General features: G+C 35.6%; 1 protein-coding gene and 1 long non-coding RNA gene across 5 annotated transcripts; one reads left to right on the plus strand and one right to left on the minus strand.

The window, feature by feature from the left end:
• Positions 1–18,018: 18,018 nt before the first annotated feature.
• On the minus strand, positions 18,019–22,337 carry AT-IE (histidine biosynthesis bifunctional protein (HISIE)). 2 transcript variants are annotated; one of them, XM_078975984.1, is made up of 6 exons: positions 22,212–22,337; positions 21,301–21,482; positions 20,219–20,464; positions 18,810–18,908; positions 18,564–18,718; positions 18,019–18,482 (listed from the first exon to the last, which is right to left on the minus strand). In XM_078975984.1, exons 2-6 carry the CDS (start codon positions 21,466–21,468, stop codon positions 18,272–18,274), a joined length of 879 nt encoding a protein of 292 aa, XP_078832110.1. In that variant the 5' UTR covers positions 21,469–21,482; positions 22,212–22,337; the 3' UTR covers positions 18,019–18,271. The 2 variants fall into 2 exon arrangements, with proteins under 2 accessions (XP_078832110.1, XP_078832109.1); XM_078975983.1 differs by having other exon boundaries at positions 20,219–20,473.
• A 936-nt stretch (positions 22,338–23,273) lies between these two features.
• Positions 23,274–25,124, plus strand: LOC145015829 (uncharacterized). Of its 3 annotated transcripts, none has more exons than XR_013666054.1 (4): positions 23,274–23,976; positions 24,077–24,125; positions 24,221–24,661; positions 24,914–25,124. It is a non-coding gene; the product is annotated as an uncharacterized LOC145015829 (long non-coding RNA). The 3 variants fall into 3 exon arrangements; XR_013666053.1 differs by having other exon boundaries at positions 23,276–23,976; positions 24,077–24,245; positions 24,367–24,661; XR_013666052.1 differs by having other exon boundaries at positions 24,077–24,661.
• The last annotated feature ends 1,581 nt before the right edge of the window (positions 25,125–26,705 follow it).

Genomic DNA, 26,705 nt, shown 5'->3' on the forward strand with positions numbered 1-26,705 from the left:
AACACAATCATTCAAAACAATTCTGGATTATATCAATACCTGAAGCAATCCCATTTTCATTGTCCATTTAATCTTTAAAACCTCACAATCAAATACAAAATACATCTTATCATTATTCATTCACAGTAATAAAATTATCAAGAGGGTGAAGAAAGGAGATAATGTCCCAATTTGTATCGGGAATCATCAATAATCCAAAATTGTCATTTCACTCCCTCCGATCGTACTAAAATATTCTTTTCAAAAAAAATGTAAAATCTTCATGTAACACTCGTGACTTGAGGTAATAATAAGTATTTAATAATTATGTAATTAATTGTTGGGCTATGAGATAAATAATGGATTATTAAGTGGGCTTTAGCAAGTGGTTCGATAGGATTTGGGTTGCCCGAAGACATACGTTGGGCGTAAGCTTGGCGTACGTAGGGCGTAGTGCAACATTGGATGCAGGGGCGGAAACTCAAAACCCTAATTTTTAGGATTAAGCCATATAAATACAACATTACGACTCAAACCCTAGCCTCCTTACCAGCCTCTCAACCTCAGAAACCCTAGATAGCCTTCCATTCCTCATCCTTGTGTGTTTTTGGCCTTGTGAAGCTCATTGTGGTGTTTAGAAGCTTGAAATGGAAAGAAGAGGTTGAAGAAGAAGAAGAACTTGAGTAGCTTTAGCTCAAGGATTTGAGATAACATCATCACTTGGCATGCATTTGAGGTAAAAAGCTTTCAACTTGCTTTAGGAATGCTTAGATCTATGTTAATGGAGCTTTAGACCTTTTTAGGTCCCAATAATGGATTTTTATCGTTCAACTTCGTATCTAGGCTTAGGGTTGCCACCCTTAGTGCTATATGAGTCCCAATAACAGTAAAGTTTCGATCTTGAAGGTCCTTTTTTGGTCATGCATGAGTTCTATCCATTTCCATGGAAGTTAGTTGTCATATTTCAGTTTTACGTCCATTTGGTGGGTTGCAAGCCACTTAGTAATCGACTTTATGGATTAAGATACTCTAATAGACTCAGATCTATGTTTGGAGCTTAAAGTCTTAAGGGATTAAGCCCTTTTGAAGTTTGTGGCTTAACAGGGTAGTACGTTGGGCGTACAAGCCTGTACACTTAGCCTACGGAGGAGTACGCCCTGCGTACTTACTGATTTTGGGCTCCACATCGTTTGGGCTTCGGTTTGGGCCAATCTTTGGAATTCTTAGCTTTTGGGCCTTAGTGGAGTAACATCCCCAAAAACACAACCCAAAAAGTTCATTTTAACTTAATAATAAAACCACAAGTGCTAACAATTCATTCAAGACATATCACATCAGAGTATCATGTCTAAAACATTATTTTATTTTATCAGAGTAAACATCCCAGGTTGGATAAACAATGGTGTGTGCCATGTGATCATCCTGAGCTCTTCCCTCCGCTACCGGAAGTACCTGAAACCAAAACTGAAAACCGTAAGCACTAAGCTTAGTGAGTTCCCCAACCTACCACATACCATGCATAATCAAATATTGCAAGCACTGTGCCTCGGCGGCTACATCGGGCCCCGTCCGACCCCATGCCCCACCTGGCTTCGAGCCCCGCTCGGTTATACAGATCTGTTTCTTTTAGGCCCCGCCTGTCTCTAGGCCCTGCGCGCTAAACACGTGCGAACATATAACATACCACATAACAAGTAGCTAACATACTCTACTGTACTTCTGATATATGGCCTCGCCTACATAGGGCCTCGCCCCTGTCCTGCTATTGACGAGTCATGGAATACCATCCACGCTCCCGCTGATAGTGAGATACGGGCCCACCCACACTCACCTCTCTCCTATCTCGGGCCTCGCCTCTGCTCTGCTACTAATGAGATATGGAACCCCGTCCATACTCTACTAGTGGTGAGATACGGGACCTCGCCCACGCTCACCTCCCTACCAGGCACATACGAGTATCACAGTATAAACTAACGTACAAACATTCTTCGGGCACCCGCCCGATATCGGACCTTGGTCCGGAATAACATACTAGCATATACAGTGCCAAGGGCTAACCCCCGGATCTTCTTACTCATAAACTACATGGGCCGATATTGTGGCCTTAGACCCATTCACACAATGAGGAGACTCACCTTGCACTACTGAACCCTTGCTAATATCCCTCTGGTTGCTATGTGACAATTCCTGAACCACTGCTCCTTCGGCTTCCCGAGCTATCAATACCAAAACATCACTTAATCCAATACACTAATCCTTCATATGGTATAATGACCATTATATCCCTCCTAGCCCAACTTGATACATATCCCAGGTCCACTACCATGATTCACAAGGCCCAATACTAGGTAAGCTTCTCAAGCCCACTAGTGGCCCACTAATGTCCAAATTTGCTATATTGGGCCCAATCCCTTTAATGTGTAATGATGAGATTTTCAAAACATATTTTCATTTTTCAACAACCAAAGTTATATAAAAATATTCTCAAAAAGTATTCCACAATAGTTATCAAATCAAAACATATCCCAAGATCACAAAATCAAATATCCTCTATGTGTGTACGGGTCACACCAGCGCCTTTCCACGGTCCTCGCTAGTACTTGAAACACATAACACAACAACTGTAAGCATAAATTCTTAGTGAGTTCCCCAAAATATCACATACAACACATACGCCACTCGAGGCTACTGTACGACCCTCCGGTCGATGTGTCTCAACGGGACCCTCCAGTCCCGTAGCTCGTTGGACCCTCTGGTCCGGTCATAGCTCGTTGGGCTCTCCGGCCCGACCTGTCTCGTTGGACCCTCCGGTCCAGTCTATACAATTATATATCATACATACATCACATAGCACATAATCTCATACATGGAACACAATGTCATACATAGCACATAAGACCTTCCGGTCAACTCATAATACCACTCTAGGTAATGTATAGTGAGAAGACTCACCTCGTGTAACTCGGTAACTCAGAAATCTCGGACTCCGTGAAAATAAGATCTAGCCTCCGCCTAAACATACGAAATAAACACTCGGCATCAACACATTTCCCAAGGCTAGACCATTCCCTCTCTTAGCACTCTCAGGAGGGTAAAGGACCATTTTACCCCTCTCAAGGCTCAAATACTCAAAAGTCGACCAAAACCTAAAAGTCAACAAAAGTCAACCTTCTGGGGTACGCACCGCGTACCATATCTGTACGCTAAGCGTACCCGATGGCTTCACAGAATCAGGGTACGCGGCCCCTTACGCCGCGCGTATTGGGATTACGCCCAGCGTAACTCCCAACTTTCTCCTCCTCTTCATTCAGGTCTTAATCGGTTAAGTCTTGTGTCCAAAATCTAGATCCGACTTCTCTAACACGACTTAATCCATAAATTTGGTGACTTTAAGCCTTTGCATGGTTGTGGAAGTCACAAACACCCAAAACACTCTATTTCCAACCTTAAAAGGTCCATATCTCATGCATGAACAACCTTTAACAACCAAGACTGGATTTTTATCACATAATAACACTAAATGAGCTAGTATGGGACAGATCTCGGCTTCTAAGAGCTCAACCACTCAGAAAGCTATGAACTTGGGGACCAAAAACCCTAAAACTTCTCTCTACAAAGTATGAACAGAAAAGATGCAAAGCTTGAAGCTTTTTACCTCAAAAGGGATCTCCAACCACTGTAGAACTCGGATCTACTCTTGCTCTTCCACTTCTAGCTCCAACAATGGCTTCCTCTTCTCCTTCTTCACCTCAAAAGGTACCTTCAAGCTTAAGAACACACACAAAAGCTTAAACACGGGTTTATGCACTCTAAGGGCTCACTCAAGGGGGTATGGTGGTTGGGGCAAAGGACTAGACGTTCCTTTTATATGCACAAGCCAGAATTTAGGGTTTGCATCTGGGCACACTACGCCCAGCGTACCCGGGCGAGTCCACGTCGAAAATAAGCGCGTGAGTACAATATACTTGTAAGTCCTTAACCTTATAAGGTACTCACCTCGCAGATGTCGACTCAGAAGCTAAACTCCAACTCACGGATCACTTGACACCGACTCCACCACCTATTATCATAGTACAATATACTCGTAAGTCCTTAACCTTATAAGGTACTCCATAACCCACTATTCAACCCCTGATCAAAGTCAAAGCCCTCAGTTAAGGTCAAAAGTCCATGTTGACCCCAACTCGCCGAGTAACCTCGGCTACTCGCCGATTTCCTTGAAGTACAATCCAACTCGCCGAGTCATCGGGGTGACTCATCGAGTTCCTTCGATTCTCGTTCAAACTTTAAGGCCACCCGTCGAGTTCCCTCCTTGCAACTTGACGGATACACACGCATACATATTCTAAGGGAAAACTCATCCAACTCGTCGAGTTGTTCTTTAACTCGTAGAGTTTATGGAAATCTTCATCGGACTCGCCGAGTTGTTCATCCAACTCGTCGAGTTCACGGCCATCTTCATGTGACTCGCCGAGTCAAACTTGCGACTCATCGAGTCCATTCAGTCTAATTTCCATACAGACTTGTTTTGAGCCATGCAGCGGCTCCAAATCATAGATCCAAGCTTCTAGGGCATGCTTATCACGTAAAGTTGCAAACTTTACGTGCAAGCATGGCTATAAAGGCTCTAAATGCCTATTTTAAGTTCTTAATGGAACTTCATGCTCAAGAGGGACCTTAATCATGACCAAAATTGAAACTTTATGCTTCTAGAATCCAAGGAGGGTCCAGATCTGAAGTTACAACCTCAGATCTAACCCATAGCTCGTCTTTCCAACTTATGATCTCACCAAAAACCTAAAACTCAACCAATAGAAGAGATTCACAAGGTAAAGCCGATGTGGTTACCTCTAAAAGATGATAAATAAGATAAGAGTTGATTCCCACACTCTACTTGCTCCAATTTCCTTCTTCTCCAAGCCTTCTCCCTCCAAAGATCCTCTTTTCAAGTTTCAAACACACAATGGGCACACACACGCGTATTAGGGTTTTAAGGGGCTCTCAAAGACTGCAAAGAGGCCAAAGGAGGCTGAGGCTCCTTTAAATAGAGGTGCAACCCCCAGAATTTAGGGTTTCATCTACCAGCTCCTACTTGCCGAGCCCCAATATAAACTCGTCGAGTAGGTCACTTAACACGCGATCTCATCCAGCTGCTACTCGACGAGTAGGTCAACCAACTCGTCGAGTAGAGCTTAACCCAATAAATCTTATTTAAGCAATACCTGAGAATCGGGGCGTTACACACTAACTCCATAGCCACCCGTGTTTACCTAATAGGTGCTAAGTCCATAGCTACTAGTGTTTGTCCAATAGGCACTAAGTCTATAGCTGCCGATGTTATTGATTAGGCACTAAGTCTATAGTTGCCAATGTTTACTCACATCATCTTTTATCTCTCATTATTCATCTACCCATGTCATACCCAACATATTTGTAGATATAAAATACATATACAGTTTATATCATTTTAAAACATGTATAAAATCATTCATCCATCGTAGACAGCAAGTATTCCGATAGTATGCACACAAAGTACGTAATTTATATAAAATATAGTTCATATTTATGAGTAAGATGAAAGTAACTATGCACTCACCTGAAAAGGTGGTGACTTGTTACTCGGACAGCACTTCGTTTACTTTAAAATAATTTCCTTCGACGAAACAAGGGGGTTTTAGCTAGGAGTCGAGCTCTGCAGGGGCAAAATTTGTTGTTGAATCTTTCGAAGAAAGATTCATGCAGTGCTTCGGTGCTCACCTTACTATACTAAAACTACAGAAAGAGAAGTCGAATCACGAGGGACCAAAATGCTCCGGGGATAAGAAGAGAAAGACTCTTGAATCAATAGAATGGTGCAACAAATATGAGAGCCCAAGGCTCTTACTTATAGTAATTGAATTTACAAAACTATCCTCCATAATTACTTAATGACCTTATAGTTATATAAACGACTAAGCATCCCTTCATAATACTATTTTAAATAGATTTAACGATATTTGTATTAAAATAATGTCAAAAGTATTCAACACTAGTCTTATAATGACCGCATCGTCGATACCTTTCTAATGATATATACATTTGTGTATATATATATATATATATATATGTGTGTGTGTGTGTGTGTGTGTACGTATATATGATTTATATTTTATTTTAATACGTAAATATGCTATTATAATTTGTAACTCGTTCATACGAACTCCATTTTTGACGTTATTTATATCCACGCTTTGGTATTTACGAGTACTACAACTTTCATTTAGACGCCGTCAGCTAATTCTCATTCTATCTCAGATTTACAAAACTGTATCAAATTTATCGCGCTCGAAGAGTAGGGACCAAGTTTCTTCCATATCTTTAACATACGAGATCTACTCTCGACATTATTTATATCCACGCGTAGGTAAAAACAAGATCTAAAACTTTCATTTATACTTCATCGGCTAATTCTCGACCGATCTTAAAGTTAACAGTAGGAGGAGATTAGACTGTTAAATGACCGCGAAAAAATCGTAACTCCTTCATACGGACTCCGTTTCCGTCTGTCTTTTTATTGTTGAGTTTCTATTAATGAGATCTTCAACTCTCATTTAGGTCGCATAGACCAAAAACCGCTCGAACTAAAATTCGAGTTTCGGGTCGTGCACTACTATGCCAAATCTTAGAAAATTCATAACTTCCTCATATGAAGTCAGATTTGGGCGTTCTTTTTTTGTATGTTATCGGTTAAACATATTCTACAACTTTTGTTTATATTACTAAGGCTAAAAATTCTTCTATCGTAAATTCACTATTTACGTCTCCCGGTGCCGTGCCGGTTTTGCTGAAAAACTTCGACGGGTCATAACTTCTTCGTTATAACTCAGATTTCAGCGTTATTTATTTGTACTGAACCCTTGTAACATATACTACAACTTGGTTAAGATTAATCCTTCTAAATAATTTTTCATCAAAAACTCATTTTTGATGTTTATTGTCTCTAAATTGACTAGCCCGAATCTGCGAGCGTTACACTAAATCTCATGCAATAGCTCATTGGAACAATTAAGATTGAGACTTTACTGCTTATGGGACATTTTTAGCTCTAAGAGTGGCAACCTCAAGCTTAAAGACGAAGTTCCATCATAAAGGTCCATCCTTTGGACCCAAAAAGGTCTAAAACTCCATAAACCTAGATCTAAGCATACTTAAGGAAAGTTTCAGACTTTATACCTCAAAATGATCTGAAATGGAACCACTGTTTTCAAAACCGGATCGGACCGGCTGGTTGAACTGGTTCAACCGGGAACCGGTCAGGCAACCGGTTCTTTAATACAAAAAAACCGCCTAAAAGCAAACCGGTAAGAACCATAGGTTCAACCAAAAACCGGTAGCAAACCGGACTGGTCAAACCGGAGAAAACCGGCCTGAAAAAAAAAAATTATAAAATTTTATACTTGAAAAAAAAAATAGGACACGCCTTTTATGGGAGATCCATGATCAGGCTTGTGAGCCATTTAGACATTTAGCCTCCATCCCTTTTATGGAGTTTTCAAGGCTTCCTATGTTTTTAGTCGATGTGGGATATATAGCCTAAACAATCACTTGCTTCATCTCTCACCTTCAAATGACTACATATAGTTCTTTTATTTTTTTTTTCAAATGTTTCAAAATTACCGAATATTTTTTTTTAGTTTTTACGTAATCTTCATAATATATTTTAAAAAACTCAAATATAATTATTAGAAATTGGCTTTTGTTGTTTATTTTAAAAGTTTAAAACTCATGATATTATATATATATATATATATATATATATATATATATATATATATATATATATATATATATATATATATATGACGTCGTCCGGTTCATCCGGTTTTTGAGACCGGTCGAACCACTTGAACCATCAACCCAGTAACACGACCGGTTCGATGTCCGGTTCGGTTTTCAAAACATTGAATGGAACCTAACTCTTGGATCTACTACTTCCCCTTTGATCCACCACCTTGCTAATTTCTTCACTTGCTTGGGAAATGGCTTTACAACACCCAAAATGCTCTCTAATGACCCCCAAGGTTTAGAGAACACTCAAGAGAGGTTTAGGGTTTCGTGGTGGTTGTATGAAGATGAGATGGAGGCTGTTAACCTATGTGTTATGTTCTATATATAGTGGCTTGGCCCTAAAATTAGGGTTTCTGGACATTGGGCATACTTCCTGTACGTTGGGCGTATGCCTTAAGCACCCACGATGCTTTTACCCTTATACGTTGAGTGTACCCTAGCCTTACGTTGGGCGTACTCACGTGTTTACCACCTTGCATGCATGGTTCTTCTAGTCATTTATTTCCATTAGGGGCCATTTCTATCAATAACTTCAAAGTGTCATAACTCCTTCGTTCCAAGTCTGTTTCCGACGAACTTTATATCCACGAAAAGGTGGCGAGAAGCCCTATGCTTCTAGTGACACACCCCGGCCCAAAACCTATTGAATACAAACTCAAAACCCATTAAAGACCGAAATGCCTCTAACCTTGGCCTCTGAAATCCATAAACGTATATTTTCATAACAGGGTGTTACTAGTGGGCCATCAGGAGTCAATTATTGGGCTAAGGTTATGTTTGGTCTTAAGGGAAGCCCCTTTTGAGGATTTGGGCCCAATTTATAAAATTAGGCCATTAGTGAGCTTGGAAAGATTAGATGGAATTGGGTCTAGGATATGGTCTAAATTAGACCAGGGGTAAAATGGTTTTTTTTACCCTAAGAATGATTATTGGATTTTGACTAAGTGTTATTGTGATAATGATAGTCGGGGAGTCGTTGGAGCAGCCGTTAGAGATTCCTTATCGTGAGATTTTGCATTCAACTTTGCGATGTGAGTTTCCTCTTGTAAGAATGGGTCGAAGGCACCAGTACCGGCCCGTTTATGTATGTTAGTGTGTTCCGAACTAAGGTCTGATGTCGGGCGGTGCCCGATGAATGTTTATATGCTTTCCGAACTTCGGTCCGATTCCGGGCAAAAGCTCGAGGAATGTTTGTATGCTTGATGTTTTCGTGATTCTTGCATGTGTTTGTTTTATATGTTTCCGGACTTCAGTCCGATATCGGGGAAAGCCCGAGGAATGTTTGTATGCTTCCGGATTTCGGTCCAATGTCGGGCGGGGCCCGAAGAATGTTTATATGTTTATGTTATGTGATTAATTGATATGCTTATATGTATATCTAGCTTTGCTCGATGTCGGCTAGGACCCGATGCTGGATTTCAGTCTGATGCCAAGCGAGGCTCGATGTCGGACTTGTCCGATGCCGAGCGAGGCCGATGTAGCAAGCATGGCCCATGTTATGTTATTATGTGATTATGTGATTATGTTTATGTTATGTGGTAGTTTAGGGAGAGCCACTAAGCTTCGTGCTTACAGTTTTCAGTTTTGGTTTCAGGTACTTCTAGTAGCAAAGGGAAAAGTTCGGGATGAATGCAATGCACACACCATGATTTTTGCCTGTGATGTTTTTCTCTGATATGTTTGACAGATGTTTATGATGTTTTGAGAAACAATGACTTATGACTTTTATGTGATGATTTGATAACTATGGTTTTATTAATAATTAAAAACAAAAATTTTAGACCATATTTTTGGGATGTTTCACTTCAGCTAACAGCTAGTTTTTCAGCTAGCATGCCGAACAAAGCCTTTAAATAAAACACAAGTTTGATCATCTTAATTACAAATCTTATAACTCGGGTATTTTGGGTTGTTGCAGTAAACCCGATGGTTTCTGTTATTCTGCCTTGACCTTGGCGCAGGTCAAACACTTTCTCACATAGTTAGTGATTTTTTCCTTCAAGTTAGGCCACTGATACCTTTTCTTTAAGTCAATATACATCTTATCAGGTCATGGGTGAACTGAGTATCTTGTCCTGTGAGCTTCGTCCATTACTAGGCTCCTAATGTCGCCAAATTTTGGTACCCAAATTCGTTCCATGAAACACAAAATTCCATCTTCCTTGGACTCGAATTGTTTCTCCATGCCTCGTAAGCATTCTTCTGTATTGTTTTCTTCTTTAAGTACTTCTACTTGAGCTTCTCGAATTTGGGTAGGAAGGTTCAATTGAATTGTTAGAGTGAGCGTTTTCACTCAGCGAGATTTGACTCGTTCCTTTCTACTTAGGGCATCGGCTACTACATTAGCTTTGCCCGGGTGGTTTCGAATCTCACACTCGTAGTCATTCAGCAGCTCAAGCCATCTTCGTTATCTCATGTTGAGTTCTTTTTGGTTGAAGATGTGTTGAAGAATTTTGTGGTCTGTGTATATGACACACTTCGTGCCATACAAGTAGTGTCGCCAAATCTTTAAGATGAAAATCACAGCTCCCAATTCCATGTCATGGGTGGTGTAATTATTTTCATGAGTCTTGAGTTGGGGTGAGGCATAAACAATCACTTTATCTCTTTGAATAAGTACGCATCCTATGCCCTAATGTGATGTGTCGCAATAAACAACAAAATCTTCGGTTCCTTCTGGAAGTGAAAGAATTGGCGCACTACACAACAAGTGTTTCAACTTCTGAAACACAGATTCTTGTTGTTCTTTCCATTTGAACTTCGTATCTTTCTGTATAAGTGTTGTGAGAGGTTTTTCTATCTTTGATAAATTTTCTATAAAACTAATTAAAAACATGCAAACACAATTTGGTACAAGTTTTAAAGCATGGGGTACAACTTACCAAGCGCAAAGAGTATAGAAAATCCATATATATATATATATATATATATATATATATATATATATATATATATATATATAGAGAGAGAGAGAGAGAGAGAGAGAGAGGGGGGGAGGGGGGGGGGGGGACAACAGGTTCAACAATCCGCAAGGAGCGTCTTCTAGCTATACAAATGCTCGACGAAATCATCATCCCGACGGTACTGATAGTATTGTGGTCCCTTTATGTCAGCCTGTCGTCAACACCCTCCATCTAAAGGATAAAATTCGAAATATTTCAAAAAATGTATGTTTTTAATAAAATAACATTTTCTTGGTCTAACAAAATAATAAAAATCAATAAAATTTGCTCTTGAAGTTGTGGACTTTGGTACATGTGATTCTTCGATTATTTACATTAACTTGAGAACCTCTAATATTTATTTAGGCATTATAATCAACAACATTATGATATGATAAACCGCTATTTGTCAACGCTCATCGGCTTCTCCTGGGGTTGGTAATGAGAATTTGATTCGTCCAAATATCTCTTGTGCATGTTTAAATAAGTAATGAGCTCCATTGTTGTATTGTTAACAAGACCGTGTTGTCTAACTTCAAACGCATATCACTTCAAATTGTAATGATCAAGATGACAAAGTCGTGCATATTCTAACCTTGAAAAAAAAAAAAAACAAAAATTAAAACAAACATATGCTTATTTTTGTTATAAAAACTTGCCCATTTAAAAAAAAAAAGTACATATTTATAGTTATATTTACAGGTAACTTTTGGTATAATCGTAAGTATTCCCTACGAAATTACCAAAAATGTCATGCGAAAATACCACAAATGGGTAATTCGTCGGTAACTTCTGGTTTTTTCACAGATATGACCTATGAAAAAAAAACACTACAAAAATGGGCAAAAGCCCTTGTTGAAGCAAAATGGAAAATGGAAAATGAAAGATAGCCAAAAACGTATTTAAACACTAAAAATTGGGTGAACACTCATTTTCTCATTTTCACATGACATTATGGCATAATGGGCCTGCAAATATGCTTTATGGCCCGATATTTCTAAAAATGGCGATCACACATTTTAATATACTCCAAAATTTTCATCTATTTTTAAACTGGTTTAAACCCTCAACTTCATAAAAAAAATATATTATATTCAACCAATCTTATTGTACTCCTCTTCATCTATATCATTCAAAATGTTTTCTCAATCTAAAAAAGAAAAAAAGAATAAATAAATAAGAATTTTTCTTTTTTACCTATGTTTGTTTACTTTTGTAGTTTCTCAAATTATTATCACTCATCGTTATGTCCAATCGTATAACCTAACCCATTATGTCCAATCGTATAACCTAACCCAGTACACAACACAATCATTCAAAACAATTCCGGATCATATCTACAGAAACTTCGTCAAATAATCATTTATAGGGGTTGCTTTAACGATTTAACCATGAAAATCGAAGTTTTGTAAAATGACCATAGGATCCGCAGAGGGTGCTCTGCGGATCGAGTAAAGCCTCTGAGGAACCGGAACACCTCTGTGGATCTTGGGTTTTTTAATTTTTTTTTCGTTTTTTTTGTTTTTTTATTTTTGTTTTCGTTTATTAATATTAATTTTTTTTAATACACTAATATCTTATGTGATTATTATGTAAAAAACTTGACAAAAAAAGGTTAAAAATAATGAACTTATATTTAATATTAGCCCACAGAACTGTTTGGAAATCCACAGAACTGTTATCAGCAGATCAGTCTACACCTCTACGGATCAGTGTATAAATTGTCATACCCGTTAAATATTGTATCAACTCACCCCGGTATTGAAAAATATATAAATGGTCTCCAATGCACCAACTTCTACGAATGTAACATCGTCGTCCGATACTCCACGTTCATGGACGACAAGAGAGGTGATGATTATAATACGATGTCGGTTGAACATTTTTGAAGGTGTAACAACAATGGTTACCCCTGATTACCTTGGAGGTGATGAATGGACTCGCATAACAGGTATGTTCAACCTCTCATTTAGATAAGGAGAATATCGGGTACAAGTAGATATTCTTAGTAGGTGGATGGAGTTAAAGAACGAAATCACATGGTCCAATCGATAGTATCATCCTCTTAAAAATAGTAATAATTATTATTACTCAAACGAGGAAGCTCTTGTAGTATGTGGATGCTTGGAATCTGGTTAAAAACCACTAGTATTTCATGTCAAAGGGTTTTTTATGTGAAATGTTTTATGTAATATATTTGCTACGGATGTATGTTTTCCATGTATTTGTATTATTTTGTATTTTATGTTCTATGGAATAAACATGTATTTGTATTATTTTGTATTTTATGTTCTATGGAATAAAGTAGAAGTTAACTCATCTGGTTCCGTAAATAACCTAATACAAACCAAATACATATAAATAACGTAATACAAAACTGGTGCATATAAATAACCTAATAAAAACAAACTACATTAAAATATCCTTCTACAAACGCAATACAAATTAAAAATACGGGAGATCTTTTAAGAGATTTCAAGGGCCTTCAAACTCGAATTCTAACCCGTCACTAATGGATATGTATTCCACTTTTGCCGCGTCCAGGATGACTTCCTCATCTTCATTCGGACGTACGTCATCAATTTTGGTATAAAGATTGTTGAAAACCAAGACTTCTGTTTTATACCATTTTTTGTGATGTCAACGGTGTTGCGGTAGTTTTCTGGGGTAGTATGAGGGTCAGCATTGAAGGTATAAGTTAAACGGGTCCAATAACTTGGATCATTCACCCTAGTGGTCTCGTGGATATTAATGTATGCACGAGTTAGACGGAGGTTACCCTCAACGCTCCATGGTATGGAAGCCATTATGAGGGAAAATATAAGGGTTAATTTTTCAAAAAAATGAAATGAAGAAGAAATGGTATAGAATCGATGAAATGATACGCATGGTAAAGTGATTTTATATTACTTATTCCGCAGAACTATTTGGGAATCCTCATAACTGTTACGGAATCCGCAGAGTTGTTTGGTAATCCACAAAGCTATTTGTCAGTCCTTTTTCTTATTTAATTACCTGTTTAAAAAATTTGTGTGTTAAAATTATACAAAGATTCCATGTTTTTTATAAAATTACACACACCGGTATTCTGAATAATAAACATACTTTAAGTAGGTTACAAAATATACTTCAGAAAACATAAACATACAACCTTCATAATAAACATACTTTGAAATAAACTTCATTCATTCAAATCGAACCACGAAAACTTTGATCTGTTTTCGTATTCCGGCCATGGGTTTTCTGTTGCTTGTGTCCCTAGGTTTACTGTCGCTTGCGTCCATTGGTTATCTGGCTCTTGCAGCCATTGGTACTCAGTGCAACCCTCCCATTGGTTATGTGGCTCTTCCTGCTATTGATATTCGGTCCCTTGCGTCTATTGGTTATGTAGCTCCTGCTGCCATTGATGTTCTCTGTTGTTTCCATTGGTTGTCTGGCTGCTGCTGCCATTGATGTTCGGTCTATTGTATCCATTGGTTGTCTGGCTGTTGCCGCCATTGTTGTTCATTGCATCCATTGGTTCTCTAGCTCATGTTGCCATTGGTTTTAGGTCGCTTGCGTCGGTTCCTCTTTTGTCGCTTTTGTCCCACTTCCTGACGCCCCAGTACGTTTTTTACTTGTACTTTGGTTCTGGAATGATTTCCTTACATGTCCTTGCATTATGATTTGTGTTATGACATCTACTACACCTTCTTATTTTTGGTTCCTCACCTTGAGAGGGAATACGATTGGTGTTTTTTGGTCTACCGGCTTGCCGTATTTCTGTCACAGGAGGGTTAACAACCATAAGGTCATCCAGATCCTCTCAATCATTAAGTTATGAAAGAGGGTATATGGTCTGCTCGTACGTTCTTCGATATGTTTCGATTTTATAAGCATTTATAGCCATATGCCCACAATGATCATTTTTCAAGTGTTTTAAAACCATTATCACATGACCACATGGCAAACCAGTTAGTTGCCAATATTTTCAAAAACAAGTCTTTTCCCTCAAATTCACTATGTTGCCACTTTTGAAATCATGCACTTTATATGTTGTATTGTCAACACCGGATACCAACCATCCTTGAATTTCCTCTTTATTTTTTTTTAACCATATCTTCAGCCCACTTCGTAAGTATTAATGTACTTTTTTCTGTTACAACAAACATATATTATTATATATGACATCTATCATATAATTTAAATTAAACATAATCATACATGCATCCATCTGTAGTTTGTAAAACCATTTCTGCATAAGTGTGTGAAAGAACTCAAGAAGTGGTAATATAGGCAACTTCCTTGCTTTATTTGATACAACATTCGTGGACTCCACACTATTTGAGGTCATATAATCATACCTCATGGTAGGATAATACGCTTTGGTCCATTTCTCACGTGGAATTTGACTGAGATATATTGCTACATCATCTCTTATATTACGAAGTCTCCCCCAATAGAATTCAAACTCAGTGGTTCTGTAAGCTCTTACCAGCTTGCAAAACAAAATTGTTGTTTTTTTGTTTTTTCCAAAGGTGTGGACTATGTTTCCTATTAGATGAAAAGTACACAATCAATGTTGAGCATTTGGGAAAACATTTTGAATACTTACAGCAATTACGGGTGCCCTATCTGTGACCATTGCCAGACCTTCCACATCACCGATGCGTTCATGTAGTTTTTCAAGAAACCATGTCCAAGAATTCATAGTCTCTTTTGGGAAAATTCCATACCCATTAGGTAATATCTGATTATTGTTATCCATGGTTACTGCATGCAAGATGCTGCCTTTGTATTTTTCCTTCAAATTAGCACCATCCATAATAATAACTTTTCTACAACACTCTCTGAAAGCACATATCTGCAACAACAGTATAAAAACCATTAATATATCAACAATATAATTTGTTTATAAACATTTAAGAAAATAACAAATATATTTAAAAATATATTACCGTGCATCCAATAGCGAAAAAGCAATACTCAAAATGATCCTCCAAATCAGTTTTTATGTACGCCACAGTAAAAGGATTATGTTTCTTCAGATTGTGAAAATAAACTGGAAGTTTGGAGAATTTTTCTTCAAGGATCCCCATCATCAATCCTAAAGCAAATTCTCAAGCATGTCACGCTTGTGAGTAACTCATATTTATTTGTAGCAAAGCATGCATATCTCTAATTATATCATTAGGCTTCCAAACTCTCAAACTTCCTTGACCCATAATGTCATGTATTATGGTTCCCATAACTTCGCTATTTGTTTGTGTATGATTTGGGTGTATAAGCAATGAAGAACATGTATGCTCGTCATTAAACGTCTTAATTTCAAACATTTATGTTCCTTTAATGAGAGATGCGTATAAACACCAATGACAGTTTTTTTGCATACAAATAACCTGATACCGAGATTTTGAAGATTTTTCAACCTTTATCTGAAACTTTTCTCTAACGACTTTGAATTTATCAGCAAATGCTAGGTCTTTTTTGGTATTATAGGTTTGATTGACAATTAATTTATCATTCGGACCTAAACTGTGAAATGGTACAGGTTCAAGAATAGGTTCTGGACAATCAGGAATAGAAGGAATACAATACCATGGATTAAAAGCAGTTTTTCGTTGCATGTACTCATCATCCGACCACCCTTCATTTGATTTTTCCTCACATCTTCGATCATCAATTTCAGGAACTTTTCCAAACTCAAACAAATTTTGACGTTGTAATTCAGCCATGCCCATTTTTGCTTCTTTATCATTATCTGATACAAAAGTATCATTATCAGATACAAATTTATCAGTAACCGAAACTTTTTTTTCATAACCCACTGGCACTTCATTTCCTCTTCCCCTTGAACGGTTTCCATCACATTGCTTTCTTTACGACCGTTTTGCTGGATTAAACTAGTTGTTAACCACTACTTGTTCTTCAGCTTCTTCACCTACCACTGTTAAATAAAAATGCACCGTCTTCTTTGATTCAGACATTACATGTCTCAATTGAAATACATCAGTTTCATCTCCAAGCTCCATGACATACCCTAACTCCGGGTGTTTAAAAAACAAACATATATGACTATTTAACACACCTGCCTTACTTCTAACAATTTGTACTTACATTTCATGGTCAATGTTAAGAGGAAGATTTAAACCATAGTTTTTCACATTATTTCTAGCGTAAACCTCATCTCCATTAACTAACTGCCACGACCCTCCCATACACAAAATAATAAAACTCATTTTACAAATCACTCTCCACAAACACAATAAAAAACAACTTCTACTGGTAATTGAAACTAACAAACTCACAAAAAACCACTTAAATATGTCTATAACTTCTATAACTGATCTGCAAAGGTGTACACTGATTTGTAGAAAACAGTTCTGCGTATTCCTTAACAGTTATGCAGATGTGTACACTGATCCGCAGAAAACAGTTCTATAACTGATCCACAGAAGTGTACACCAATCTGCAGAAAATAGTTATACGTATTTCCTAACAGTTATGCAGAGTAATTAATATGGATTTAGTTTAAATTGGACAACCACACACAAAATATATAGAATTTTAATATGAGTTCATCTTCAAACTTCTATATTTGCTCTTGCAATGAAGTTGATTGTTACTATTGTGATCCGATTGACCATTTTGATGCACCGTCACCAAACATCAAAGGGCAATATGTGTCTCATGATACTTTGCAAGAATTACAATAGGCTGGAAAAAAAAAAAAAAAACAGATACAGAGTCATCTCGGGCTCTCACTAAACGTCATTGCGGAAAAGTGCAAACATGTGGATTCTCAAATAGTATTTAACTGATATGACAATTTATACACTGATCCGCAGAGGTGTAGACTGATCCTGATCCGCTGATAATAGTTCTATGGATTCCCAAACAGTTCTGTGGACTGATATTAAACATAAGTTCATTATGTTTAACTTTTTTTTATTAAATTTTTTACATAATAATCACATAAGGTATTAGTATATTAAAAAAATAATATTAATAAGCGAAAACAAAAATAAAAAAACGAAAGAAAAAAAAAATTAAAAAACTCAATCCGCAGAGATGTTCCGGTTCTTCAGAGGCTTTAGTCGATCCGCAAAGCACCCCGTGCGGATCCTATGGTCATTCTACAAAACTTTGATTTTCATGGTTAAATCGTTAAAACAACCCCTTATAAATGGTTATTTGATGAAATTTCTCTTATATCAATACCACTCTTATCTTAAAACCTCACAATCAAATACAAAAAACATGATATCATTATTGATTCACAATAAAATCATCAAGAGAACGAAATCGACAATCCAAAATTGTCATTTCACACCCTCCAATCATAATAAAATAGTCTTTTCACAAAAACAAGAAAAACATCAAATCTTCAGCTACCAACTAGTTTTTCCAAACAAAGCCTAATTAAAACACAAGTTCGATCAACTTAATTCCAAATCTTATAACAATCTTAAAATTTAAAGAAAAACATCAAATACATTTAAGCTACAAAATGCAGCAATTAATATGAATCAGAAGATAAAAGATCAGTTGATGATTTTTGGTTTTCGGTTATTTTTTTCTTCAATCCCTGATTGTGTAAATCTGCATCTAAGAACCTCAAGAACATCTTCAAATTTTAATCCTCTGCGAATTAACAACACCATTTCATGATACAACACGTCTGCCATCTCTGACACACTTCGTGATTCATCCTCGTTTTCCTCTAGTGTTCTGCAAAGCTCATCTGCTTCTTCCCTAAGGGCAAAATAGTCATTTTACATGGGTGAGTAATAGTATATATATTTTTCTAATGAAAATGAGCATATATATACATACCGGATCTTTTTGCATAATAGTTTGTCATCAAGCAACAAGCGTTTTGTCCAAGATGGTTTGCCTTGTTGAGGAGATGAAAGTTCTTCCTTTCTTCTAGAAAGTGTGGATTCCAATGAGTACAATGTTGTCAATGCCAGTTTATTATTTTCTTCAACCTTAAAGTAATCAAAAATTAAAAATTAAATAAAAGGAATTGCTACTAAAGGGTAAAAAAAAAAAAAAAGAAGAAGTGAAAATGGGAATGACCTGTGGTTGATGATCTAAGGCATCAAAAACGGATGTGTAATAGCAAGTTTCAGCTCCAGTGTGACAAGTGGGCCCATCGGGTTTTCCAAGATATATAATCTGAAATTAATGTTATTTATTATATATACTTTATTAACATTTTTTTTTATAAAAAAGGCTAATAAAAGAATATTATAGCATCCTGTTTTTGTTTCTTTTTCTACTGTAGAATTATAGTTCCAGTTTTTTTTTTTAATCAATGTATTTTACTTTGAAAATTTTTAATAGTTATGGAAGTGTACTTTGGGTTTAATATCATAAAAGACCCTGTGTTTTGGGGTTTTTTCATGATTAAACCTTAACTTTATTTTTTTTCTTAAAAAAGCCCTTGCATTTTTCCAATTTTTACATTTGGCCCTTTTACTGGTAATCTTCAAGTCTTAGATAAAATTTTCCAGGAAAAAACCCTCAACTTTTTTTTTCGGGAAAAACCCTCAGATTTTTACCTTTTTCTGAAAAAAGCCTTTTTTTCAAAAATATTTTTGGGTTAATCTCAAAAAAAAAACTTATATATTTTGTGTTTTTTCCGGATTAAGCCTCGAAGTTATTTTTTGCCTGAAAAAGACCTTGTATTTTTTTATTTTATCTGAAAAAGCCCTCAACTTTGTAGTTTTTTTCTGTAAAAAACCTTCAACCTTCTAAATGCTTCCAACTAAACCCTCAACTTTTTTAGTTTTTCCCAAAAAAAACCCTCACATTTTACAAAAAAAACAATCAGCGAAAAATGACTAAAAGGCCAAATCAGGAAAAATGAAAAAATACAAAGTTTTTTTCAAGCAAAAAATTAATTTGAGGTTTAATCCAGAAAAAAAAAACACAAAACGTCTTCAATAGAAGAAACCGTGTGAGTGGGAAGGGATTGAATCATTCATTCATCTTTTAATATAAGGTCATTTTTGAGATTAACCCAATATTTTTTGTCAAATGTGAGGGTTTTTTCTGAAATGAGTTCTTTCAAAAAAAAAAAAATGACAGTTTTTCTAGAATATGTTTTTCTCTAAAACCCAAAAGGGCCAAATCAAAAAAAAAAAAAAAAAAAAAAAGGAAAAATGCAAGGCTTTTTTAGAAAAAAAAAAAAAAAATCAGTTAAGGTTTAATCCGGAAAAAAAAAAAACAAAGCATAGGGTCTTTTATGTTGACCATTACAAGTTAAAGAAACTTCTTATAAGACATTATACTTTGAAAGATCTATCCAATTATAACAACACTGAAAACTGCTTTATATTTGAATGAAATTTATATAACTGCATAAAATTTTCCAAGTAAAAGAAAGAAAGAAACAAAAGTAAGATGTTATAAACTTATAGTAACAAACAAACGAATTAAAGAAAGTAGATTACTATTACATGCATTGAAAGAAAAGAACTTACAGAATCACGATCACAATCAAGGAAGATATCATGAACATTGATGAAATTAAGAGAAGTTTCTCCTTTTATCCACAATGAAGATCTTGATCTGCTATAAAAAGTTGCTTTTTTGGAAGCAATTGTGGTAGCAAGTGCATCCCTATTGGCAAATCCTTGCATTAAAATTGCCCCTGAATCAACATTTTGAGCTATAGCCACAGCCAAACCCTTTTCATCCCATTTCACACTGTCCAACACCCAATTTAACTGAAATTGCTTTTGTTAACATAACTTTAATTTCATGCTTTTTATAGGAGTATATAACATCATATAATAACTTCAAAAGTTTCAAATACCTAACATAACATCAACAAGATGACAAACATCTTAATGCTTAAAAAGATATAATAGTTGAACCTATTTTGTATTTCGTTGAAGGGTAGTTTAGACATTTGACGATAGTTAAACAACGTTCTTGTATATTGCATGCAAATAAGTTAGCTAAGGGAAGTAATAAGTAATAAGTAATAAGTGATAAGTAATAACAATATCTACTCTCTCTCTCTCTCCATTCTCTTTGAATTGTAAAAAATCCATTTTGAATTCGAATGTTTTCTTGTAAAATTTGCACATTGGTAACTTTACAATTGGTGGGGTTTATAAAGGGTATTTGGGACATTTGATAAAAGCTGAAAACTTCATTTGAACCATATGTTGCAATTTTTTGAGGGATGTATCACTAAGTAGATGTTTGTAAGAGAAAATTGGTAAATAAACTCATATATAGAGAATGTTCTTTGTTAAATCAAAAAAGGTCTTTGTTTATAGGAGAAAAGAAGGTTATCCATATAGACAAAATGAAATAACGAATTTATTACTAATTCACTACCCCTTTTGGTTATTGGCCATTCAATGATGAAATTTGAGGAGAACATGTTAATCTACATTGCAAATTTGCAATTAAACATTCAATACTCAATATACAACTATATAGACCTTCAGATCAAATTGAGATAATGTTAAATATGCAGAAAACAGCTAGGATACGAGAATCTGTAATCACAGAAAAGTATGATGAAGTAGAGAGCTTCATATAAATTTACCTTAGATTCAAGATGAATGTTTTGATCAGGTTTCTTACTGCAAGCCTTGACAGCAAAACATCTACTGTTGGATGTATCAGTTCGTGTGTGGCAGCTTCCATGGTTGAAAATGCTTTCTCGTGAAGAAATTTGCAGAGCTCTAAGTCCATGAAAATTTGCAAACGCCATAGGAAATAAAGCACCTAAAGAAAAATGTGAAGTAAATAAAGAAAATGGTGGGAAAAAGGGGGATTGAATCTTGATAATAATCAAGAGGACAAGTGTAACACTAGACACAGATAAGAAAATGCCATTTGTTAAGAAAAGAAGCTACACTACGATTTTGGATAATATCTGTACTAAACTCCACACATCCATCTTAAAAGAAATCCACATTTCAACTTCTGAATGTTCAGAAAGCTTCGTTTTAGACTCAAAATTGACATAAATGTAATTTCAAAGGAAGATCCATACAGGATTTGAACTATAAATCTTAACTTTGAAAAGGAATAGTCTCCTTCTTTCACAGACGGAGTAACAGGTACAACAACACCACTACACTGACGTTGATGCCTCCAATTCGCAAACAGCATGCATAGCAGTTTCATTTCAAAAAAACTTATTTGAAAACAGCGTGTGAACTCAGACAACTTAAATCCATTCATCACGGAATACTAGAAATGCATCTGCTCGATTTTGTCAGGATGCATGTCACATCCATATCAGATAACAAGACTTGGCAATTCAATGCATGTTCAAATCAAATAAAGATATAGAAGATACACGGGGATGAGATGATTCAGGTCCTCAAAATGAGATTCTACATCATCGATGACGCAACATTAGGGGACAAAATCTACAAGTAAACGTAGGGCTCAGAATCAAATTCTTACAAGGTTTGTTCGTGGGAGAGATGAGTTTGTGCCACATACCTGAGAGAAAGAGAGAGAGCTTTGACTGATAGCACAGGCTCAGCTGAGAAGGGGGAAACGGGGGAGTAGGGCAAAGTGGAGTGGAGAAAGACTGGTTTGAACAGGATATATGTTTATCGCGAAATGAAAAATAAATAAATCAATATCACAAAAGCTATTTGCAATATAGCAGATGATTTTATATTTTTATTTGAGAGGGTGTTTTGAGATTTAATTTGAAAAATATTTATTGATTTTTTAGTTTTAAAAAAAAATTATCAAAAAATGTTTGAAAAGTTAATAAGTATTTTCTAAAATAGGTTTTTACTAGTTTTAAAAGTGAAATTTTCTTGTTAACTTAAAAAGAAAATAATAAGGAGATCCTTTTTTGTTTTTCGTTGTATACCAAAGGTTAATTTAAAAAAAATTAAATATAAATTTCAAAATATTTAAAAACTTTGAATTTATAGAAATAATAAAATTATTATAAAAAAAATGCTTTTATCGTTTAAATTTAAGCAAATAATTTAAATAAATAAAAGAAATTAATGAGTTTTAGTTTTATGAAATTTTAAATTAAAAATTAAGTTCATTAATTAAATTGATATTCATTTATTAGTACATTTATTGCAATTATTACATGTGGAATTTAATAAACTATAAAAACTTATAAAATAACATGTGAAAATTAAAAAAAATAATTCAAAATAACTACAAAATGATATTTGGCAATTGAATGAGAGTGTGATAAGTGGCCAAAATAACATTCATTTATTAGAGATGATATGTTTGTATACTAAATAGACTTAAATATGTATGTTTGTATTTTTTATATTTTGTCTTAATCCAAACACTCTAAAAAAAGAAATATCAATTTATAACTTTTATTATTTATATATCTATACTACCTTATAATAGAAATCCAACTATTTCCATAAATAGATTCAATATAATAATAATATTTTTTAAGTATAACCCTTATTACGCTATTTACAATGAGTTTATGCATAGAAAAATACCAAATCTTACGCGGTTAACATGAATTACGTACATAGGCTTTGGCTTTCTTCTTCAAATTGAACTGGTCAAAGAAGAACCCGTCTTCCTCAGATTTTGCCAATTGAATCGGTCTATAGATAAACTTTATATATCATCTCTTATCTTAGTATCTATAGCCCTTCCTTGTAGAATAACCCTAGATGAGTCGCCATCTCTTCTCTCCTTGAACTCTCTCCCTCTCTATTAAATACTCTAAAATTCCTCCCATATTCGACGCAGTTACCCACCACACCTTGACCACTGAGACCATTACAGTCGCTGCTAAACACCTCTGCCTTTCTCTTCTCTTGCATATCTCCTTTAGAAACCCGAATATCGAACATCACAACACCATCAGTAAACTTTGTTGTCACATAACCTTCACTACCATCAAACAGGCCACCTTCATCATCATCGCACTTCATCTTACCACCGTTCACAACCCCCATCTCTCGACATCTAGCATATGCTACTGTTCTATTCTCTAATTATTTGATTTTGATCGATTGCACCGGTCAAGTCTAGAACGAATCTTTTTCTTCATATCTCTGCCCCATCCCCTTATATGACCAATTGACTGCAAAAAATTTCTTATCTGTGAGGTCGTAAGTGTTACGCATTTTACACACATACCTGGAGACCTAACCATCTACTACTCACAGCTGGTCGCACTCGACTCTCTAGAAACCTCAGACAACCATTTTCACAACAAGTGTCACAGTGGACCAGGATCCAACACGATTTCAAGGTTAGTGCTCTTTAAGCCATATGCACACACATATTCTCTTTTTGTGGTCATAGGTCTCCAACCATCTCTCTCTCTCTCTCTCTCTCTCTCTCTATTGCAGAACCAGGAGGCAAACACTATTAATTTACAAACGTTCTCTAACAATACAGGTTTTTGTTAGCAATTTTAAAGTGTTCTTTTCAGTCATTTATCACATAATCGTCAATGTTTACTCTCAATTTCCGGTGTTTCCTCTCCATTTCAGGTTCTGATGTTTGTCTACATTTTGGGTAATCATTTGTATATTAAATATTCTTGTATAAGTGTATCTAGAGTAAAGCTTTCTTGTTTAAGTGGTACTAAGGGTATTTGTGTCCTTTTGACATTTCTCAACTATCTGTATCAATTCAGGTATATCTTCAACTATCTGTACTGATATGGACTCCAGTTAATGAAGGAAATATCTTATTACTCTATCATTTTACTGTAGTTGTTGAATCCTTATCCATTTAATTAATGTTTGTTTTCAAGAAAAATAACAATTTTTGTTATGAATTGGGTGAAAATCACAGAAATCGAACTGTTATCATGACCTCACCACCATCGTCTACCATCTTTGTCTTCTCCCCTATCTTTGTATTCACACTCTAATTAAACCCCAACGTTGAAGCCTTCACTAACCATCTCCATCTTCACCACTATCCAGGTAAATAGTTCTATCAAATTCTCTGTTCCATGTTTTTTTTTAGTTTTACTTAATTGTCATATAATGATTTTACTCTGTGTTTCATGGATATATCGATTCTTACACTCACCTATGTTGTTTAAGATTATTTAGAGCTATTCATAAATGCCAGATTATTTGATGAGATCAGCACACACTATTTCCAACCAGTTTTAGGGTTAGTTGTTTATTTTATTCACAATTTATGAGCTTGTTTTACATTATTTTTTGCAGGAGTATATTGCCTAACACCCAATGTGCAGAATATTGGTTCAAGTTAATTCAATATATTTCAAAACTTGACTATGATTATTGTGTTTAATTCATCTTGGTTTTGTTTTTGGATTGTAAGAATTTTATTATTTTTTTAAGTTGTTTTAGTTTATCTGATTTATAGGTTTTGGATAATTTTTTCATTTGATGTCCACTCTCTCATTTTTTCGAAGCACGACCTGTTACTTCATCTCTTCAACAGTTCAACTGATTGTGATTCTCACGATTAAAAGAAAGAGTGATTTTATTCTAGAGAATTATCTCCCCTTACAAGCTCAAGTTAAGTTTTTTTTAACCCAAATTGCACATTTGGTATTATCAATATTCTTAATATTTGAATGCAATTGCAGATTAGCTAATACCGTACTTCCATTTTATCTTATTCTTTGCATTGAAAACAACTAAATACAAGGAATAGCATCGTACTTTCATTTATATGCGAAACTCTAAGCTTTCTTCCCCAATTCGCATTTATACATTAAAAACTTCGCATTTTCATTCAAATTCTTCGCATCTTGCATCCATCCGTCTTTGAGTTCATTCGCATTTCATCGCATTAACTGAGAAATTAATCAGTTGTCTCATATTCGCATTTCAGTTGTTTGAGAAACCCAGATACGAACCCAAATGCGAAACCCACTGATTTCAAATGCGAACCAACCAAAAATCATCAACCACGTACTTGTGTCACCAAATGCGAACTGAATATCACCATTAAATTCTCCTCGCATTCTATAGATGCGAACACAATCCAGATCTCCGACTCCAAGCTTGCGAAATCAAAATCAATTAACCTCAAACAAATCGTGAACTTCTTATGCGAACTGTTTTGACCCACAAAACCAAATGCGAACTCAATTGATGTCATATGCGAACTGATTTCATAGATGCGAACACAATTGATTTCATATGCGAATCCACATCCATCGATATGAAACCAATACCAGTTACAAGTAATTAGTAGCAACCATCGATCCTCTAATTTTCAATTACTCAGCCTTCGCTTTTCATACAACCCGTCGACCCTGAAAAATCGATAAACACCAAATGTCTCATTTTTAGATCGATTTTCTGATTAAATGTCATATTTGAAGAATGATCGATTTTCTGATTAAATGACCCCATTTTGCGAAGTTGGACCACTTATATTATTTCTTGAAAAGATCAGGTGCCAAATGCGAAACTCTAAGCTTTCTTCCCCAATTCGCATTTATACATTAAAAACTTCGCATTTTCATTCAAATTCTTCGCATCTTGCATCCATCCGTCTTTGAGTTCATTCGCATTTCATCGCATTAACTGAGAAATTAATCAGTTGTCTCATATTCGCATTTCAGTTGTTTGAGAAACCCAGATACGAACCCAAATGCGAAACCCACTGATTTCAAATGCGAACCAACCAAAAATCATCAACCACGTACTTGTGTCACCAAATGCGAACTGAATATCACCATTAAATTCTCCTCGCATTCTATAGATGCGAACACAATCCAGATCTCCGACTCCAAGCTTGCGAAATCAAAATCAATTAACCTCAAACAAATCGTGAACTTCTTATGCGAACTGTTTTGACCCACAAAACCAAATGCGAACTCAATTGATGTCATATGCGAACTGATTTCATAGATGCGAACACAATTGATTTCATATGCGAATCCACATCCATCGATATGAAACCAATACCAGTTACAAGCAATTAGTAGCAACCATCGATCCTCTAATTTTCAATTACTCAGCCTTCGCTTTTCATACA

This window comes from Lactuca saligna, chromosome 9 (assembly GCF_052625555.1).
Source record: "Lactuca saligna cultivar CGN05327 chromosome 9, ASM5262555v1, whole genome shotgun sequence".
Lineage (NCBI taxonomy): Eukaryota > Viridiplantae > Streptophyta > Magnoliopsida > Asterales > Asteraceae > Lactuca > Lactuca saligna.

Excerpts from the sequence above, each read along its gene's own strand:
- AT-IE (XM_078975983.1), bottom strand. The coding sequence starts at position 21,468 with ATGGCGTTTGCAAATTTTCATGGACTTAGAGCTCTGCAAATTTCTTCA. Across the intron at positions 20,474-21,300 it reads ACATTCATCTTGAATCTAAG|CAATTTCAGTTAAATTGGGT; the intron begins GTAAATTTATAT and ends TGTTAACAAAAG. Across the intron at positions 18,719-18,809 it reads CCTTAGATCATCAACCACAG|GTTGAAGAAAATAATAAACT; the intron begins GTCATTCCCATT and ends GATTACTTTAAG.